Here is an 18,505-nt window from a genome sequence, read left to right as displayed (position 1 = left end):
ATTTGGTGTGGATATTTGGATATCTACGATTTCTAACGCAGTCAATGATTTCTTGGGTGTGCGAGTCATTATATGATATTGGAAATTGGACGGCATTGGTCTTTTTCATGCGGTATGTGTCACAACGTCAACTGGAAGTTGAAATAAAATGAGCGTTAAAGATGCGGCAAGTATTTCGTAAGCGAGAAAAATACAAATACCATCTGTAGATGTTTCTTTCATTAAAATTTGCTTAGTATTATATTCAACTGATAAACATGTACTGTAAAAATAGTTAAATTCAATTGCGCATTGTTTTAGTGAATCTAACTCGCTGTTGTAACTACTTAATTTATAATATTCTGAATAAATTAAACTCGATTGTTTCGTCTCAATTATTTAAATTAAAATTAAAATTTTATACCGGGCAGGGTTTGAACCGAGAATACGTTTTTCGTAAATAACTCTGAATTGCGGAGATATCTTTGGGGGTCGTGTCGAGAAATTAATACCACTAGGGACCATACTTCCGAGGAGAGGTATATTTTGGCTTGCCAACTTGTTTAGGATACTACAGGACACTTATCCAACAAGTTGGCAAGCCAAAATATACCTCTCCTCGGAAGAGTTTCTAATTTTCAGTGACGTGTACAATGTATCCGTGGTTCTGTGGTAGAATGCTCACCTGACGTGCAGGAGGGCTCAGGTTCGAATCCCGCAAATTGAAAAATATTAATACTACACCCAATGACAACAAAAAACGGGCCCTTTTGGAAAAAACTTTTCCCTAATTCTAAGAAACTGCGTACCCGAAAATGCGAACGCGTTCGCAGGCCTGACAGACAGATCCACAGACAGACAGACAGACACGGTGGTTGTATAACCCCTCCTAGGGTACAAAGTCCCCTCGGAGAGTTAAAAAATCCCATCACATGACCCGAATCTGATAGGATTGTAGTTCGTCATGTTGGAAAAGGGCCGTCGTTTTGTTATCTCGTGTAAATCGGAAACTACCTAATTGAATTTTACAAATGATGATTCATCCATCTGCTTCTACGTATAAAACCGATCTCCAGAAACTCTTAGATCTATGTTATTGTAAAAAAAGGACTTGATAAAATACAAGAATATCACCACGTAAAATGGATAATAAATATTTTTTCAATCGTTTCCTCATTAATTGTAAAATACCAGAAAACAGTAATCTTTATACTGATTTATACGCAATCGAAATAGTTTTAAAAAAAATTATTTATTTACTTAAACATGAAATATTTAGTATGGAAACGAATTCCTAGGGTCAAAGAAATAATTTAATTATCGAATTTTTATAGAAAATACATGCTTCTTGCCTTTTGTACATCATATTTAACTTGAGCATAGAAATCTCCCAAGGGGGGGGGGAGACGAACGCAGGTTCTCACTGTGTGGCTAAGAGTAACAAACGCAAAGAGAACGCAGCTAGCCTTTAAACACACTAACGCAGTGTTTAAAACAAATTTCATTGGAACGTTTTACGGGCAGGTTGTGGAAGACAATTTCCGAATTTTCCCCTTCCGACGGCAGCAGGCGCTAAAGGGCCTATCCAATGAAAAATGTACGCAAGAAAATGCACGACCTTTGACATGTTGCGTTCTCCTTGTGTGGGGTGCTGTGTTTGTTGCTCTTAGCTGTGTGGAGGCTACATATTCTTAGGCAAAAATTAACAGTTATTTAAAGTGGGGGGTATCACCTCTCGCGGTATTGGCGATGGGATAAGCTTTCTCCCACACTCGACAAAGGCATTGGTTTACAGACTGACCTTTTTATTCGTCAGGTAATACCCACTTATAACCAATAAGCTAATTAACTATGAAACGGAAAGCAACGAAACTTGATATTTGGGTATTTTAAACGTACGCGCTTCGTTTAATAACAAATTTAAGGCGGTAACGAATAATTTGCAACTTACTCTTTATTAAGAAAGATAGCTATCCGTACCCCTAAACAAGTTGGAAAGCTTGCCAAAATATACCTCTCCTCGGAAGAGTTTTTAATTTTCAGTGAAGCGTAACTGTGTCCGTGGTTCTGCGGTAGAACGCTCACCTGTCGTTCAAGAGGACTCGGGTTCGAATCCCGGCCGATTAAAAAATTATACTACACCCAATGACAAAAAGAGGGCGCTTTTGGAAAAACCTTTTCCCTGATTCTAAAAAACTGGGTACGCAGTGATTACCCTTTGCCCCGAAAATGCGAACGCAGGCCTGACAGACAGACCCACCCACAGACAGACACGGTGGTTGTATAACCCCTCTTAGGGTACAAAGTCCCCTCGGAGAGGTAAGAATATTAAACTAGTCAATTCTGCTAGTGTTTAAAGAGTTTAAAGGGCCACAAAATCGTTTGAATTTTGGAAATAGGGCTTGAAATATGCCAAATTATCATTCGTTCGATCAGCTATCATGAGGTACGGAAGGGAGGAGGCCAAATTTTAAAATGATTCTGTGGCCCTTTAAAAGGGCATTCATATTTGAACCCAAGATGAAATATAAAATTTCATGGTATAATGAACGTTTATGAATACTTCTTATCCATAAGCTTTTCTAGCAAATTGGGAGTTATTTGAATAACGAGAATAATGTAAGTCAAAGCCACGCCCATGTATGATAAAAAGAAGCTCTTAGTAATCAGAAAACATCCGCCCACGGTCATGCCTTTCGGGTTAGAATTCAACTGGTGCAGCAAAATGTTCAGTTCTCCAAATACGTTGCACGAGATATCAACGTAATGCATCGTTAGTTCTTCGACGAAGAGTTGGCTAACCGCAATTTTCTCGGGGATTTTTGACGATGAGAAAGAGACGACCGAAATCCAAATAAACGTCTGCCCGTAAATGACGAAATACATGGCGACTTTTAGAGGACCGATGTTAGCGCCGTCGTTGATAATTTCCGTCGTTCCTTGGCACAGCGCGATGAGAGAGACACCGTACCACATGAAGAACACCGAGGAGTATATTTGATCGCACATTCCGATTATGTGTTTGGCCGATTTGAATAGTTTTCGAACGTAAACGATGTCTTTTCTATTGAGATTGTGATCTAGGTGATTGGGATCGCGCGTCTCGGCAGTCTTAACCTTCTCTTCCACCATCTTGGCGGCTTTGTCCAGATAACAAGTGAAAGTTTCGCAATGAAAGACGTAAATGAGCGGAATTAAAGTACCACTTCCGACGGTTCCAGCGGTGTAGAACAGAGAATCCCATACGATCATTTTCCGTTTAAAAGTTTCACTGAGCAGAGACGCGTTTAATATTCCCAGTGACAAGGATTCCACCCAAGCATCATCAAATGATTCGTAGCGGTGGCTTTCAAATTCAGAAGTCAGGTAGATAATTAACACGGAGAAGATCAGGAAGCCGAATGAATAGAGGACGTACAAAGACGCCTTGGGCAATCCTTTTTTCCGATCTTCGTTGTCGTGAAACGTTTTTATATGATTTTTGAGGGCCTTATTTAGTCCATCCGAAATGCGCCTTTTGAAAAACCACAAAAAATAGGTTACGCAGGCCGAAAGGCAAGAAGCGTACTTTGTCGAGAATCTCAAGTCAATTTCCCGTATCCTGAAGAAGTGGTACGTCATTAGTGCCACGTAAAATGGTTGGTACGCGTAGCAGAACGTAGCCATCACCGATCCCATAATAAAATAGATGGCACGAGCTATTGCGTTGTTCGATAGTTGGTTAATAAAATAATACTTTCCGCCCGTTAAATAATTAAATCTCAACGGGCTGCGAATCATAGTTGCGCTGATTTTTAGTTACTTGCTGATAAACGATAGATAAACGTCCAAAGCGAATTGAAAATACAAATCGAATGGGACATTTTAATGGCCTGAAATACTTTTATAATCCGGAATCTAATATTTACACGGTGATAAAGTGTTGAAATTAACCTCTTGAATTGGATAATGCGGTAGCCTTTATATTTCTGCAGGTTTCGAGAGTTTGATACGAAACCATATGGTGTTTAGTAAAACAGGTTAAGCCACCCCTCGTAAAGGACAACTTAAAGGAGTATAGATTGTACGTTTTCTACTGCTGGTTTTCTCGGTTTTAATCAATCTACTAGTTTTCTACTTAAAAATTGAAACTATATCGAAATTGTTGTGTCAATTTGCGTACGTCATAGATTTCCAAACATTAAAGCTAAATTAGCCTTTACGAGGTATATCCGAGTCACGTGACGGACGTGCATGATATTCCTACTATGGTTTTCCCTGGAAGGTTGCGAATGGTGAGATCAAATGCTTGCAAACGTGCATTCTAAGCGCAAATTTACCAGTGGGATCGGGCACTTTATACAGTCAACGAATAGCGCTGTTGTCGCTATAAAGTTAACAAGATGGCACAGGCCATAATAGCAGCTTCACTTCTGCCCTTTATTATCGTAATTGTGGCCTCGGTGGTCGCTGAGAAATCAATGGCCCGAAGTTATGGACGCCCAAGGGCCCAAACGGGTTTTTCATACCCCATACAGGGACGTATCGTTCATATTTACCGGCTCAGTGGTCGCTGACAAATAAATTGAGTGTTTCGCTGGGACCTTTGCGTAAAATATTTATTCGGGGGCGAAAAAACCACTTTAATCAACAACAAAGGTTCGGTACCGGTATAATTAGATAGAGGAAACTAATACCGATCGAACACCGAAGAGAATTGACCGTTTCGCGGGGACTTTTACGCCAGTTTAATTCGGGGGGCCAAAAAACCCCCTTTTATCCATTAATTTTTCATCGAGTGCCGTTGATGAGCAATCGACTTTTCACGAAGTCTCTTTCGGAGCTAGCGTCGCTTTGTATTCACCACCACCAACACCAACGATAACGTCAAGAGTGAAAATAACAACCTCAATCCCTCTGGGTGGAATTTTTATACGCAGATACGTCACCTAAGCACTCGCACTCGAGCTCGATGCCCGAATACTTCTTTTCAGCGTCAGACAAAGATCGACTCGCGTACTTGATGACTTTTGTCTCGTTACCTATAAGCTGAGACATGACAGCTCCTAAGCCTAGGCTCGATGCGTCGCAATGTACAACAAATTTTATTTTTGTAATTTAATGTAATCGGGGGTACCTAAGATATGTGAGAGAGAACAAAGCATCTTTAAGCGCGTTAAACGCAATTTCTTGTTCGGGAGCCCATTTCATGTTCTGAAAAAGCGCAGTAAGTGTTACCGCAATCTTGGCAAAGACGTACTTTGATGAAACGTCTGTAATGTGACGCCATGCCCTGAACACGCCTTGGCTCTTTCACATTTTCAGGTTAGAGCAAGAATTTATTTATACTTAGGGAAAATGACTATGTTGAGTCGAATTTTAGCGTTTTCACCACTATCCACCACATAAGCTCCTCCCCTTAAGAGTCAATTAAATCGGTGCGATATCTCATTGGTTTTTAAAAACCTACGTCTTCTGACGTAGAAATGAATATAACGTAAATAAAACCGTCTCCTTGCCCCTTCCACACGTGCTGGGGGAAATCTAGAGTTTTTAGACTATGGTGTCCACAGATTGTCATTATCCTCTAGTAAAAATAAATACATTGTTGGTTAGGATAATTGGTATGCAATTGGTAACGATATGGCCTAAAATACGGTATTCGTGCGTGCAAAACTGCGTTTTTGACGCTTTAGCAGCAAGTCCAGCTTTCATTAGCCGATTGAAAACATCTTCTAAAGACTGTCGAGTGTTAGCGTCAGAGATTCGGCGTCGTGGTCTAGTTCTCCTTAATTAAATTATTAGGCGTATTTAAAGTGATAACTGTTTATTACGGTTAAATAAGTAAAGTATAAAGTACAATAAGGTTTCATAGGTTAACGCGGCGGCCGGCGTGGCCGTTCGTTACGGGAGTCGGGCGAGAGAGAGAGAGAGAGAGAGAGAGAGAGAGAGAGAGAGAGAGAGAGAGAGAGAGAGAGAGAGAGAGAGAGAGAGAGAGAGAGAGAGAGAGAGAGAGAGAGAGAGAGAGAGAGAGAGAGAGAGAGAGAGAGAGAGAGAGAGAGAGAGAGAGAGAGAGAGGTGAAGGGGTCGCGATCCCACAAAAAAGGGAAATTCATACAATGTCTACACATGCGCTATTGCCAACTCGTGGGGAGGAAAATTAAAGAGTAATATTTAAGGGGGTGCTAAACGTGGTTGCTTTCACGAGGCAACAATCAACTTAAATCAAGGACGTGAATATACTCTTTTCGCGGTATGTGATAGGCGTCTCGACGCGTCATACCGTTCATTTTACGATAATCTATTACTAAACGACGGGTTCTGTCCTTTTGGCGAACGAGTTGAGTTAGAGTAGCACGGGCACCACTGGAGGGTACTATGAGATATTGCGCTATATTGTGGAAGTCGGTTTTAAGTTCTACCCAAAGCGACGCAAGACCGAAAAAGCAGCGTTGTCAGGCCCCAAAACTGAAACTATGGTATAGAAGCTAAAAATTATTGAAATTTCTAGAAAACTATATTACACAAGTACGGACAACTTTTATCCATCGCAAGGCTGACCGAAGGGCTTCAAGCAGAATGCAATGTGGGATGGAATCAAATACTTCAGAAAAGTCTAGCATGACAACGCGAATATTAGACCGCAATTCTGTTAAAAACAAAAATTATATTTGTTTCGGTTTTGTTATTCTTTATAAAGGGTGTTTCTGAGACGTCTGGCACAAATTTACAAGCGTGTTCTTTGGGTAACAAGGAGTGAAAAAGGTCCTAAGAAACGTTTTCCGAAATTGAATCATATCCGAGTAATTGGCCTTCAAAAATCGGCTTCCAAAACGTCGAAAAACGCGCAAATGTGCAGCTTCTATTATTCCTTTCACTAAGCATTGGTTTCTTATCTTTTTCGATAAAAAACAAAACTAGTATCAAAAGTGCGTTATTAAATTGAAAGAAGTAAGCTACGTGTAGAAATACGTTTTAACAATAACAAGGTGTCTCTGTGTTTTTTCCCCGAATGCTAGTACAATGAATGTTGTTGGCTTGTGTAAAAAAATATTTTTTAGTCTACAACACATGTTTTAATAGTTTTTTGGACGGGTTCGAGGCTCGAATTTGCAATAAATTGTGGCGCCTCAATAATTAAATTCACATTTCGTATCTTAAACCTGCTATGCTATACCGTACTTCACGAATGCAGAATATGTCGATATGCATCTAATGTATGAACTCGCTCATGGAAATACGATGGAAGCGCGGCGCTTGTATCAGGAGCACTTTCCTCAAAGACAGCTTCCTAATCGACAAACGTTCACTGTGGTTGACAGACGTTTGAGTGAAACTGGAAAAATACAACCCACGGGACCTGCTACTGCAGAAGGAGACGTTCCAGAAGACGTGGAGGAACAAGTACTTACTATCTTCGAGGATGATCCTACAACAAGTACGAGGCAAGTTGGACGTCAATTGCGAGTCGACCATGTACTTGTCTGGCGTATCCTTCGAGGATTCCAGTACCACCCATTCCATTTACAAAAGGTTAAATCTTTAAATGAGGCAGATTATCACTGTCGAATTTTGTCCGGGGTTTCAGAGCAGACTAACGACGTCATGTGGTTAAGTACGCTCCTAGTTTCTGAAGAGGTTAATTTTTCCCTTGACAGAATCTTCAATTTACATAATCGTCATGAGTGGTAGCTAGGAGCAACAAACGCAATGATACCGCATCTAGCCTTTAAACACGTTAACGCAGGGATGTGTAAAAATTCCATTGGACGAACCTTTACATTTACAATTTCCGAATTTTACCCTTCGGATGACAGCAGGCGCTAAAGCGTCTAACCAATGAAAACTGTATACAACGAAATACACGACTTTTGACGGGTTGCGTTCTCCTTGTGTGGGGTGCTGTGTTTGTTGCTCTTTGGTGGCAGCAAGAAAATCCGCACGCGACTACCGTTAGGTCACATCAAATGCAGTTTAGTCTCAACGTCTGGCGCGGAATTGTTGGCGACCATTTAATTGGACCTTATTTTCTACCACCAAGACTAACTGGTGAGTGGTACTTAACCTTTCTACAAGACACTTTACCAGAGCTACTTGAAGACGTACCGCTAGCAGTAAGAATGTGGTTTATGCATGACGGAGCACCCCCTAATTTTAGCCGTTGGGTTAGAGCTCATCTTAATGCCGAGTTTCCTCAGAGGGGGATGGGTTGAGGCGGAACTGTTGCATGGCCAGCCAGGTCCCCTGATTTGCAACCATGTGATTTCTATCTTTGGGGCCATATCAAGGACTTGGTATACAAGACTGAAGTTCGAGACGTTGAAGACCTACGTCAACGCATGATTAACACAATCCAAAACACCCCCGAAATCTTTCGTCGTGTTCGAGAATCTTTTCAAAGACGCGTCCAAGCTTGCCGCAACGCCAATGTAAATACAATGATCAATGTAATGTTGTTAGGTAGAGGTCGGCGGAACGAATAAATTAACCGGCAAAATTTCGATTAACAATAAAAGGTTTGGTTAACTGTTTTTATGAACATTTTATACGAATAAACAACGATTTAACATGCAAAAATATCCGGTTTTTTCGTATATTTTTCGGATAATTTGCGGTTATGAATAAAAATAAATAATTGGATAATTTATTATTCAAACACCGATCTCTATTGTTAGGTAACCTCTGAGAAACCATAAAGCGAAGAAATGAATTGATCGCTGTGAAACTATTCGCGACCGAAACGGGTCTAGATGACGCAACAGTGCCGAACCGTATAAGGGGTCTAATTACGTCGAGCGTCTGCTTAAGTTTCCACCTTGCTAGCTTCCACAGTGGATTAAGTTTGACCTCTAACCATAGTTTCGCTCGACGACACTTTCGTAAACCAGATAGTTCTAGGAACCAAACAAGGCGACCCAAAACCAGCTTTTCATAGATCTTCGCAAGGTTTGGCATGAGCGATATCTCTGTAGGAATTGGCTTCTGTGGGGGATTGCGTGTTTCAGCACGTGGACATGATGCCCGACTCCCAGGGACTGTTATAAAGCTTCAATAGTGCTTTGCGAAACGTTGGCGTGGTGTTTTTTAATTATAAAATTTGAAACATTGCTCACACCGTGTTGTGGAGGTCAAAAGCACAACGCGAAGTTTTTCCTCCGAAAAGGGCACGTTGCACCGGGATGTAGGTCTCGCTAGTACGGGTCCAAGCACCGGAAATGGATGAAAGTCGGTGCCAGCGGAAAATTCCAAAGACTCTGCCACTTCTTACTGGACTGTGATCACTTGGGCTTCATATCAAAGTGTGATGAACCACCTGACCTGAGACCAAACCTGTGTTAGCCTGTCGCGATAGGCCATCCAACATTCCCTTTTCGTATCGATGGATCAACTTTTTATATATAGCCCTTTCCTTCTTATACACAACATGATCTAATGAAAGCTGGGCCTTGAGAAACACCAGCCTTACGAGTCGAGTGTCTCCGAATAAGATTGGGAGCTGGTCGCTAGTTCAACTGTTAAGACTGTCCAAGGAAGTTTTAGAGCCACGTCCGAACTAGCGTAAGTCAGGTCAATCTCGTCAAATGAATCTCCAGTCGGGCGGAGAGTAGTGTTCCCAGAGTTGAAAAGAACCATTGGGTCAGAAATTTATATACCGGTGCTCTAAGCGAATCAAAAAGCCTACTACACCGGTGGTCTCATAATAATTCCCTACGCCAGCGTCTACAGGCCCGGACAGGTGACAAAAACAGTCATAGATAGCAGAAGCCTACTACTGACGGTCGAACCATCGACGCAAGCCACTCATACCGACAAAAGACGCAGCAATGGGGCGACCAGTTCCCACTTCGCGCACAGTCGACACCCTACCTACGTAGGTAGAGAGTCACACAGTTCAGAAAGAGCTCCTAAAGGGGAACGACGGGCACACAGCGGTCCACGTAACCCGGCACAGCTGGCACCGGATATCCCGGTGTGCCCCAAGAAAAACATGGGAAACAGGACCACTGCGCCTCATACGGAGACCCGCCACCCCACAGCACGCTACCCAATCCTCCGAGGCGACCAGTTTGACTGAGCCGAAACTCAAGTCTCCAGGTGGAGATAGGACCATTTGATCAGAGCAAACGGGGCTCTCTGGTAAAGCCACAAGTTATTGCACACTCCGACCCGTTAAGGGCCAGTTGAAAAGAACCAACTGGTCTTGGATTTGCAGCTATGTCTGGATGATTCGACCTTGTGAGTTGGTGCGCTGGCTACCCCAAAGGGAGTTGTGAGCGTTGCCTAGGATAATGACTGAAGTGTCTACACCCAAAGATTGTTGAAACATTCCCTAGGGGCAGCCTGTCAAGGATCGTAGATGTTAAAAAAAGTAATCCATCCAGTAGGGAGGTGTAATTTCAAGATCAAGGATTCTACACCCACACACACCAGGGAAGGGAGGCAAATCTTTGGGATTTCAATCTGCTCTAAAAACTTCAAAAAAGCCCAAGTGTAAATAGATTATGTCTGTTGGGAGTTCCAGACTTGCCTAAAAAATCAATCAGTAGAGGCATCTGTGCTCAGTGGACCCTCATGTGTGCGTTGGGCTTTATTTTAAAAAGCAGAGCAAGAAGGTTAAGTTCTTGCAAGATTTCTTGACACACCCAATGCAACATCTATTGGAGGGGAGCACCAATTTTAAACAAATGACAATTTGAAATTTTGGAAATATTTTATTAATATTTTTCGTCTTTTTTGCAGTGACGTTGACATTATTTTTTATGTACAAATCGTTTTAGATGATGCACACTGGAATGTAAACAAACAGAACAAAATTCTGCCATCGAATATTTAAATACGTAGTTGAAGGCGCATTATCTAAATAATACTTATATGCAAAAAAACTTGGTCAAAGAATAGGGGGGTTCCTATAAAACTTGTGTATACTACAATCTAAAACTGTTTTATTTCTCATTGTAGTAACGACTTAGCATGTTGAGTGATAGTTTCTGGCTTTTGGGAATTAATACATTGCACACGCACACAATGAACTTTCAATGGCTAAATTTCCGACTGTTCTCCAACCAGCACCATTTAGAAAATACGTTTATTTAGTTCGTATTGGTAAATAGCGGTCTATCAATTGACTACCCCACGAAAAAACCTCCGGCCACTGACGACATACTATCACTATGATTGCAATTAACAATGAAGTAGTTAATATTCGAACCCTAGAAAAAATATATTTGTGCATATAAACAAGATTTAATCGTTACAGTTTGTTAGTGTAAAATCAAAGGGATAAATTTGAATTACCCAAGAATATAATTATTAAAAGGTGCGAGTCTTTAAACAATGCCTAGAAATTATTGAAAGTGAACTAGAGTTTAGAGATGAAGGTTTTCTTGATGGAGTTAAACCGAATATTTTTGAAGTTGGCTATTAAATTAAGTTTAAAATAATTTAAAAATTAGTTTAACTAATTATTTAGTAATTAGTCAAAAAATGAAACTGATTTTCTTTATTCAAATAGCTTAGGGAAAAAATTAGAATTCGAATAAGACCAAGTTAATTTTACAAGACTTGAGACTTGAATGAGACCAATTTTCAAGGACTCGCACACCCCTAATTATTAACCTACACCACAACTCCCGACTGCTAGTTTTTACATTGGGTCTGCTTAAATAATCTTTAATTGTATTACATACCTGCTTTGTAAAAAAGGCATTGCGATATTAGCCAAAGTGGCAACCAATAACAGCAGTAACTGAAGTACCATCAAAACTACGTTGATTAGTTTCAGAAGCAAAGCTCTGGCATGAGAATTATCCAGCGAATCTAGAGTAACAAGTTGTTGAAAATGCTGATGTTGCTGGTGTTCCATCCGAGAAACCTATAACGGAAAAATAAGCCTTGAAGCATTATTTAAATGAAATATGAGAAGTTATTTTGGAAAGAAATATAACACAAACCCTAGTCTGACAGCTTTCCAACACCTCTTGAACGTCTCTAAGACGTTCTTCACTTTGATATTGCACTTTTTCTTCCATATCGGAAATGCCTTGCTTTAAATTTTCTATTTCATTCTGATGCAATTCTATTAAATCGTTCATTTGCTCCTCCAATCTCTGCGAAAAAGTTAGTTCAAATTTAACCAAATAGAAATAAACCAAATCTTTGAAAAAAAATTTGCAAAATATCAACACACCAACGCATGTCCGATTTTTATTATTATTTTTGGATACTTAAGACGATACTGAACATTTCTGTGGCCAAATTATTTTGCGGAAATAAAAAATCGCGGAGATATTAATTTTGTAAAATTAACTATTTTTAGCGTTACCTTTAGCCAAAATTCAGCTCGCTTCATTGTTGAAGGTGAAGTGAGATACGCGATGGGCTTAAAAGAAATAAATATGCAATAAAAGTAAAGCATTGTCCAATTTTTATTTGCGGAAAATTTTAAACTAGTGTAAATTAAATGTTAGTAAAACTTTTTATATGGCCACGCCCATCTGAAAAATTTGATTAAACTGCCCGCATGCCCTCTGCAAATTTTGGTAAAGCACCTATCTCCGAACACAAGACGAGTGTAAAAAAGTATCATGGAAAATACCAAAATATAATCATAAACTTAGTATTGGGGACTGACATTCACTACGCTCTAAAGCTGGGGGCGCGCTGCATCACCCCAACCCCATTCTTGCTCATCATGATGGACCGTCTAGCCTCGCGACCTAGAGGACATAGTACCAAGAAAAAATAGAAATTACTTTGTCCCCGCCCAACATTGCACAAAACGGAAAATTTTGCGTACCCTACTATACCACAAACGGAAAACTAACGCTAGAAAATGTAAATTTTGGTTTCATTTTCAAAAATTAATATCTCCGCGAATTTTCATTTCCGCAAAATAATTTTCCACAGAAATGTTCAGTATCGTCTAAAGTACAAAAAAAAAAATTATAATAAAAAAATAGGACATGCGTTGGTGTGTTGATATTCACCCAAAAGATCTTATATTACCTCATACCTATACCTCTCTTCTTGTAAAGCTTGATTAAAATAGGAATACTCTTGTTGAATTTGGGTCTGGAATAATAAAAACAGCAAAAATTATAAAAATTTTTAGGAATAAAATTTATTCTAGTCAAATAATACCTTCACCGAATCTAATTCATCGGACAACCTGTGACACTCGTCCTTCAGCTCCTGTATGACTGGCTCCAAATCAAGCCACATTGTAGGACAATTTGGAGGGATTGAAGCTTCAGAAGCGGTTCCTGTGCTGGTTACTACCTGATTTCCAGTTGGTTGGTGGTGTCTAGGACTCGTTGTATGACCAACTGTAGCTGCAGCGCCAGCTATTTCTCGAGATCCTGAAGTAATACTCGAACTTTCATCTTCCGAGCCATATTTTGCATTTTGAAAGAGACTAAAGGATTAATTTAATTTCAAATTAACATTCATAAATAAATAAATAAATAAATAAATAAATGTATTTTGCCTACTTGTGGGTAAAAGTAGCACTTCCGTGTAAATTTCTTTCTCCCTCTTCATTCCCCTCTTCTGAAACAATTCATTAGTTTGGTACGCAAAATTACCCTTTTTAAATATTTTTTACAATAAAACGCACTCACTTCCAACACAACTAATGTTATCAGCACTGCCAAAACGATTTTTGATCAAGTGAGCGAATTCCCTAGGTTTGGACATCACAGTTCTACAAAAAAAATACAGCTTTCAAGCCCATGTAATTTAATTTAGCACATAAGAAACAATTTAAGTTTTCCCACCCACAAACAGAAACCAACTGCAAACATTACGCAACATTTACGTAATTGTACATTAAATAACTACAGTGATACAGTGAATTTAGTGTAACAAACTCCGTAAAACAAGTTAGTATTAGAATCATTAAAAAACTTTATCAATTTACCTATTTTCCTCATGCAGACTAATGCAATAACAAATTGTAAAATTACAATTAACATACAATTTAGAAATTGCTAATTTTGCGGATAATTCAATTCATGCGTATAAATCTAACTGTGCGGCATTACCAAAATAACACTAAACGAATGAAAGTACAACAATGAATAGGTTTCTAAATGAAATATCATAAACGCTATAGATTTTTTTTTGGCCAGAGTAAAGGTAAAAAAAGACTTAACAATTCGGAACTCAGCTTTTTGAAGGAAATGTATTACAATATAAACTTAATTTTTGAATTGAAGGACTGAGAACTAGCACTAAAATCCAAACGTCATGATGACTTGCGTTTTAGCCTCTTCATTAACAAAAATACCTCCTCTATGTATTTTATACCTTATGTAACGTTAAAATTTACTTAGCAACGTAAGTTACGTATTTCCTGTTTCCACAAATATAATAATGAGCTTAATTTCAAATTATTTCCCGGTGAAGCGTCTCGTTTTAAGTTTTTTAACAGGGTGACAGACATTTATACTCAATGACATACAGTGCACTTGTACAGAAAATAAAAGTAAAAACCACATTTACAAGCCTTTTTTCTTTTTATCTATTTTTCATAACTTACTCCGCAGCAGTATGCGTAGCTGCAGACAAGCCTGATAACCCTCCTTTAAGATTGCCTACCACACCGCTGCAATAGAATTATAGGACCAAAAAATATCTACTTTAAAATGGAATGATTCATAGCTTATTTTTCACTTTTATGTTTACGTTTAAACAAACCCTCGATAATTAATTTTTAAGCTATTATAATTTTTTTTTTCAGTTTCAGAGAAAGTCAGAAAAATGTACAAATCAATATAAAGCATTGCTATACCATCAGGTATGGTTATTTTAAGGTATACGATTGAAATACAAGATTTTGTGAGACTCATAAGCAGTCTCTAAAAGAATCCCTTTAGAAATTTTGTTAGAAAAAATTGACACATAAAAAATAAGAAATTATCGAGAGTTGTTAAAACAGTATGAACTAAAATTGACACTTTCGTTCCAGCCAATCGACTTAAGTATGAAATGTTAGTTTTTGAACTATTTTAAGGAGTAACTATGACTAAAAATACATTACATAAACAAGATCTAATTTGGGAAAATGTATTAGATAAAAGCACACAATCTTTAAACTAAGCACAACCAGAGAAAAAATGTTACTTACCCAGAAAGTCCACTAATACCTTCTTTAATATTGGTACCCACACCCCTATTAAATTAAAATTTTAGAATCCTATCTCTTAATGAATAGTAAATTAAGAATGAACCAACTTGAGTCCTTGTCCGACATCTCGGAGAACTCCTCTAGGTTGCCAATGACTGCTACTAACTCCATGCGTCTCTAAATCTCTAATACGTTTGTGGTAGTTGTCTAGCTTCTTTTGTAGTTGCGAAATTAACTGCGCAGATTTTTGGTTTTTCTTTTCAAAGACGCTTTTGATTCTTTGAACTTGTTGTTTGTCAGCATTCGATGCTAATTTCAAATACTCGTTTACATTTTCTGCAAAATAAAAACAAGTATACAGTTTTTGGAAATAAACTAATAATGCTATAGTGATAGGTACCATCTCGCAAGTTTTGTTCATCTTTAATTAGTTCTTTAGTTCTGTGTATTTTCTCTTGAATGTGCTCGATGGCTAATCTGGTTCTATGAGCTTCATTGGACATGTTGAAATCAACCTCATCACCTGACTCTTTGAGAGGCACATGAGAGTAAGAATGGTGTCCTTCTGCCGTGCTGCCATTCGAGAGAAAACTTGCCCCAACGCCATCCTAAAATATAGAAAATATTGAACATAAAAAATATCAGTTAAAATTACCAACTGCGATTAGTACTATACTAACCCAGTCAGTTAATTCTTCACTGCTAAAATACTCTTCTGCTGGGATTGAAACATTAGCGTGACTTTGAAGCACTGGTGTACCGGAAGAGGTTACCACTGAAGTGTTGGGTACTACAAGTAAAGAAGAACTTGAGGTCGGAGGTGTGGTCTGTTTAGGTGTTCTACTACCATCACTTCCAGAACCACCACTTTTCCGCAGAAGCAAAGGGCTTTTCTTTCGTTTCATGTTAAGTTTAGATCTACAATAAATGAAAAGAAAAAAATACTACTTGAAAAGAATGCTAAATAAAGGAATTCCGCCCTTCAATTCAAGTACCCTTACCAAAAAAGATACTATTATCTGCCTAAAAACAGTCATTAGTTTTAAAGGTTAAAACATTGGATAATTGCCAAACTTCATATATTGGCCTTAATTATTGTCTAACATTCTTTTAGAAGTCGGTTATTCACAGAAAAAAATATTAAAAAAATTATACCCAAGGGGCTATTTTATAATTTGACCAACACGGAAAAATGAGCAAATATTCTTGATTAACGACAGCGGGTTTTCTTAGTTTTTAAACCCTTTCAGAAGAGTGACAAGGCTTAAAACGAGCTGTACGTATGGGTTAAATAGAAGTGAAAGTTGGTACCGCGCATATACGTGTTTCTTTGGTATGGTACGAAATTAATATAAAAAAAAAACAGAAAATTCATGAAATCAAGGTGTAAAATAAAAAAAGTGTACTTACAAAATTGCAAAGAAGAAACATTATTAAATTGTGACGCAAATGAGTCAAACTCTAACAAAAACTACTACAGCAGACGAGAAAAAGTCATTTTTCAAAATTGAAAATGACATCATCCACCTGCATCAGTTCACTTGACTTTTATCTAATCGAACGATCCCCTAAGTTTATCAAAGCACGTGTCATTATGTTATAATAAAACGATACCTCAAATTTGGTTTTAATTGAATTTTCTTTCCACATAATTTAGGCTAGATCTCCTCAAACCTCCCCATAACAACAGATGCTCGTTCGATTCTTCGAAGTGAAGAATAGTATACGCAAGCCACTAGGGACGTTGCTGTAGCGAAAAGAGCCGTTTGCGCTGGTTTGCGCGACCTTGCGCTGCTGCCGGAGGCAAAAGTAAATTTCATTTCAGAACCAACATAGAACATTTAAAAATGAAGCAGCTCCAAATAAAAACCCTGATGACAATAATGGGAATAATCGTTTGTAGTCTTTATAGTGGAGCCGAAATGTTCCTCTCGTCAATTAGTCCAAGGTCCTTGATAATGGAATTGTGTCTTTGAGCATACTTTGAGTTAGATATATTTTCCTTCGCAATTGGGCCCGATCATTGTTTATACTTTATAGTTAGGGCTACTTTCAATATTATCACTTTTACATGTAGTATGCTTCTAAAATAGGAAATTTAAGGTTTTTTCAATTTGAAATTACGTTCACTATAAGCAAAAGTTAATTAATTGGATGGAAAAAATTTATTTGACGATGTTCAAAGAAAGAAAGAGAGGGCTAGAGTGAAATTTAAGTTTGTGGAAAAATAGGCCAGTGGAATACTGGAACAACTATTCTGGGAATTTAGGTTCCTTCTATATTTCATTCGCGGAGCCGATGACAGGAAAGAAAATACAATAAGAAGGAGGGATTAATTTCCGTGACGTTATAACGAGGAATAAAACTTGATTCGACCAAAGTTTAGCGACCCAATATCACCATGGAAACGAAACAAAGCGCTCCTACCAAAAGAGCGTGACGGAAAAATCCGACACTTTCATACCATAAACGGCGAGAAAGAGCGCCTGTAAAGAAACCTCCGAAACCGGAGACAGTTGTATCCAAGCCACGGTTCCCACCAGCTTGGATCATGTTAAGACGCTGAAGACATTGCAGCTAAACCCGAAAGGAAGAAAACCTGGCTAACCGAAAATATTCTGAGACAAAGATATCCCCGTTTGATGATTATCATTACCAGGTAAGAGAGCTTTTCCAATTACTAAAAGAGACCCTAACATTGTTTACTTTAAAAAGTACATTTTACATAATGTCACTTAATTATCGACTATAAGAGGTCTCAAAGAAGATGATAAACAATACGACTATTATAGAATCACTGTCCGATTGTTATTCGTTCTCTCTTTGCCGTGAGCGCGTTCAGTCACCCTACTAACAACACGAAAAAGGCTGGAAAAATTTCATGTAATAACGCTAATATATATCAATCTACATTAATGCACTGTCTCTATCAAAAATGGCCTTTACAATAGCCGGAAGCCACGCGTGTTATTGTGGTTGTCAGCGTAAACAATTCCCTAGAAATTCAACCTTCTAGAAGAATTCAACACGCTTTGCAGCCAAGTGTAACGCGTAGACAACTTCCAGGATTTCAAAAATATTGTCGAAATTTCTGTTATCTATTGTTAAGACTCGGAATTACCTAAAAAAATCGTAATATACGTAATGGATTGAATACCTCTAGCTAAATTGCAGGTTAATATGGCAAAAACCTAATTATATTTTATATGGGTATCACGACCCCTTTTCTTTTAATTTAGTTGGAATAGCGTTTTTATTTCTGCATGGCTAATCTAGCACGCGTGTCAAACGAAAATAAAAGCGATTTTTGGAAAACAACGCTCAAAAATCAACACGCAATATGTCATATACGGGACATTATACATCAGAAATTAGGTCATCGGAAATTCTGTATGTATAAGAACCATTAAAGTCTACTCG

The 18,505-nt window shown here is 38.4% G+C and overlaps 1 protein-coding gene across 7 annotated transcripts; it reads right to left on the bottom strand.

The window, feature by feature from the left end:
• Positions 1-10,683: 10,683 nt before the first annotated feature.
• On the bottom strand, positions 10,684-16,859 carry Dmtn (transmembrane and coiled-coil domain 2 protein Dmtn). Of its 7 annotated transcripts, none has more exons than XM_090178058.1 (14): positions 16,496-16,857; positions 15,933-16,003; positions 15,766-15,875; positions 15,486-15,693; positions 15,193-15,421; positions 15,086-15,130; positions 14,498-14,563; positions 13,578-13,660; positions 13,449-13,506; positions 13,099-13,372; positions 12,964-13,029; positions 11,910-12,065; positions 11,646-11,830; positions 10,684-11,168 (listed from the first exon to the last, which is right to left on the bottom strand). In XM_090178058.1, the coding sequence occupies exons 2-14, from the start codon at positions 15,988-15,990 to the stop codon at positions 11,045-11,047; spliced, it is 1,662 nt and encodes a 553-aa protein (XP_090034184.1). In that variant the 5' UTR covers positions 15,991-16,003; positions 16,496-16,857; the 3' UTR covers positions 10,684-11,044. The 7 variants fall into 7 exon arrangements, with proteins under 7 accessions (XP_090034184.1, XP_090034185.1, XP_090034186.1 ...); XM_090178059.1 differs by lacking the exon at positions 16,496-16,857 and adding an exon at positions 16,241-16,355; XM_090178060.1 differs by lacking the exon at positions 16,496-16,857 and adding an exon at positions 16,087-16,105.
• Positions 16,860-18,505: the final 1,646 nt, after the last annotated feature.

This window comes from Leiobunum rupestre, chromosome 6 (genome assembly GCF_980474605.1).
Source record: "Leiobunum rupestre chromosome 6, qqLeiRupe1.1.hap1, whole genome shotgun sequence".
Lineage (NCBI taxonomy): Eukaryota > Metazoa > Arthropoda > Arachnida > Opiliones > Sclerosomatidae > Leiobunum > Leiobunum rupestre.
Note: the sequence above shows the minus strand (reverse complement) of the source record. Positions and strands in the feature narration are given on the sequence as shown.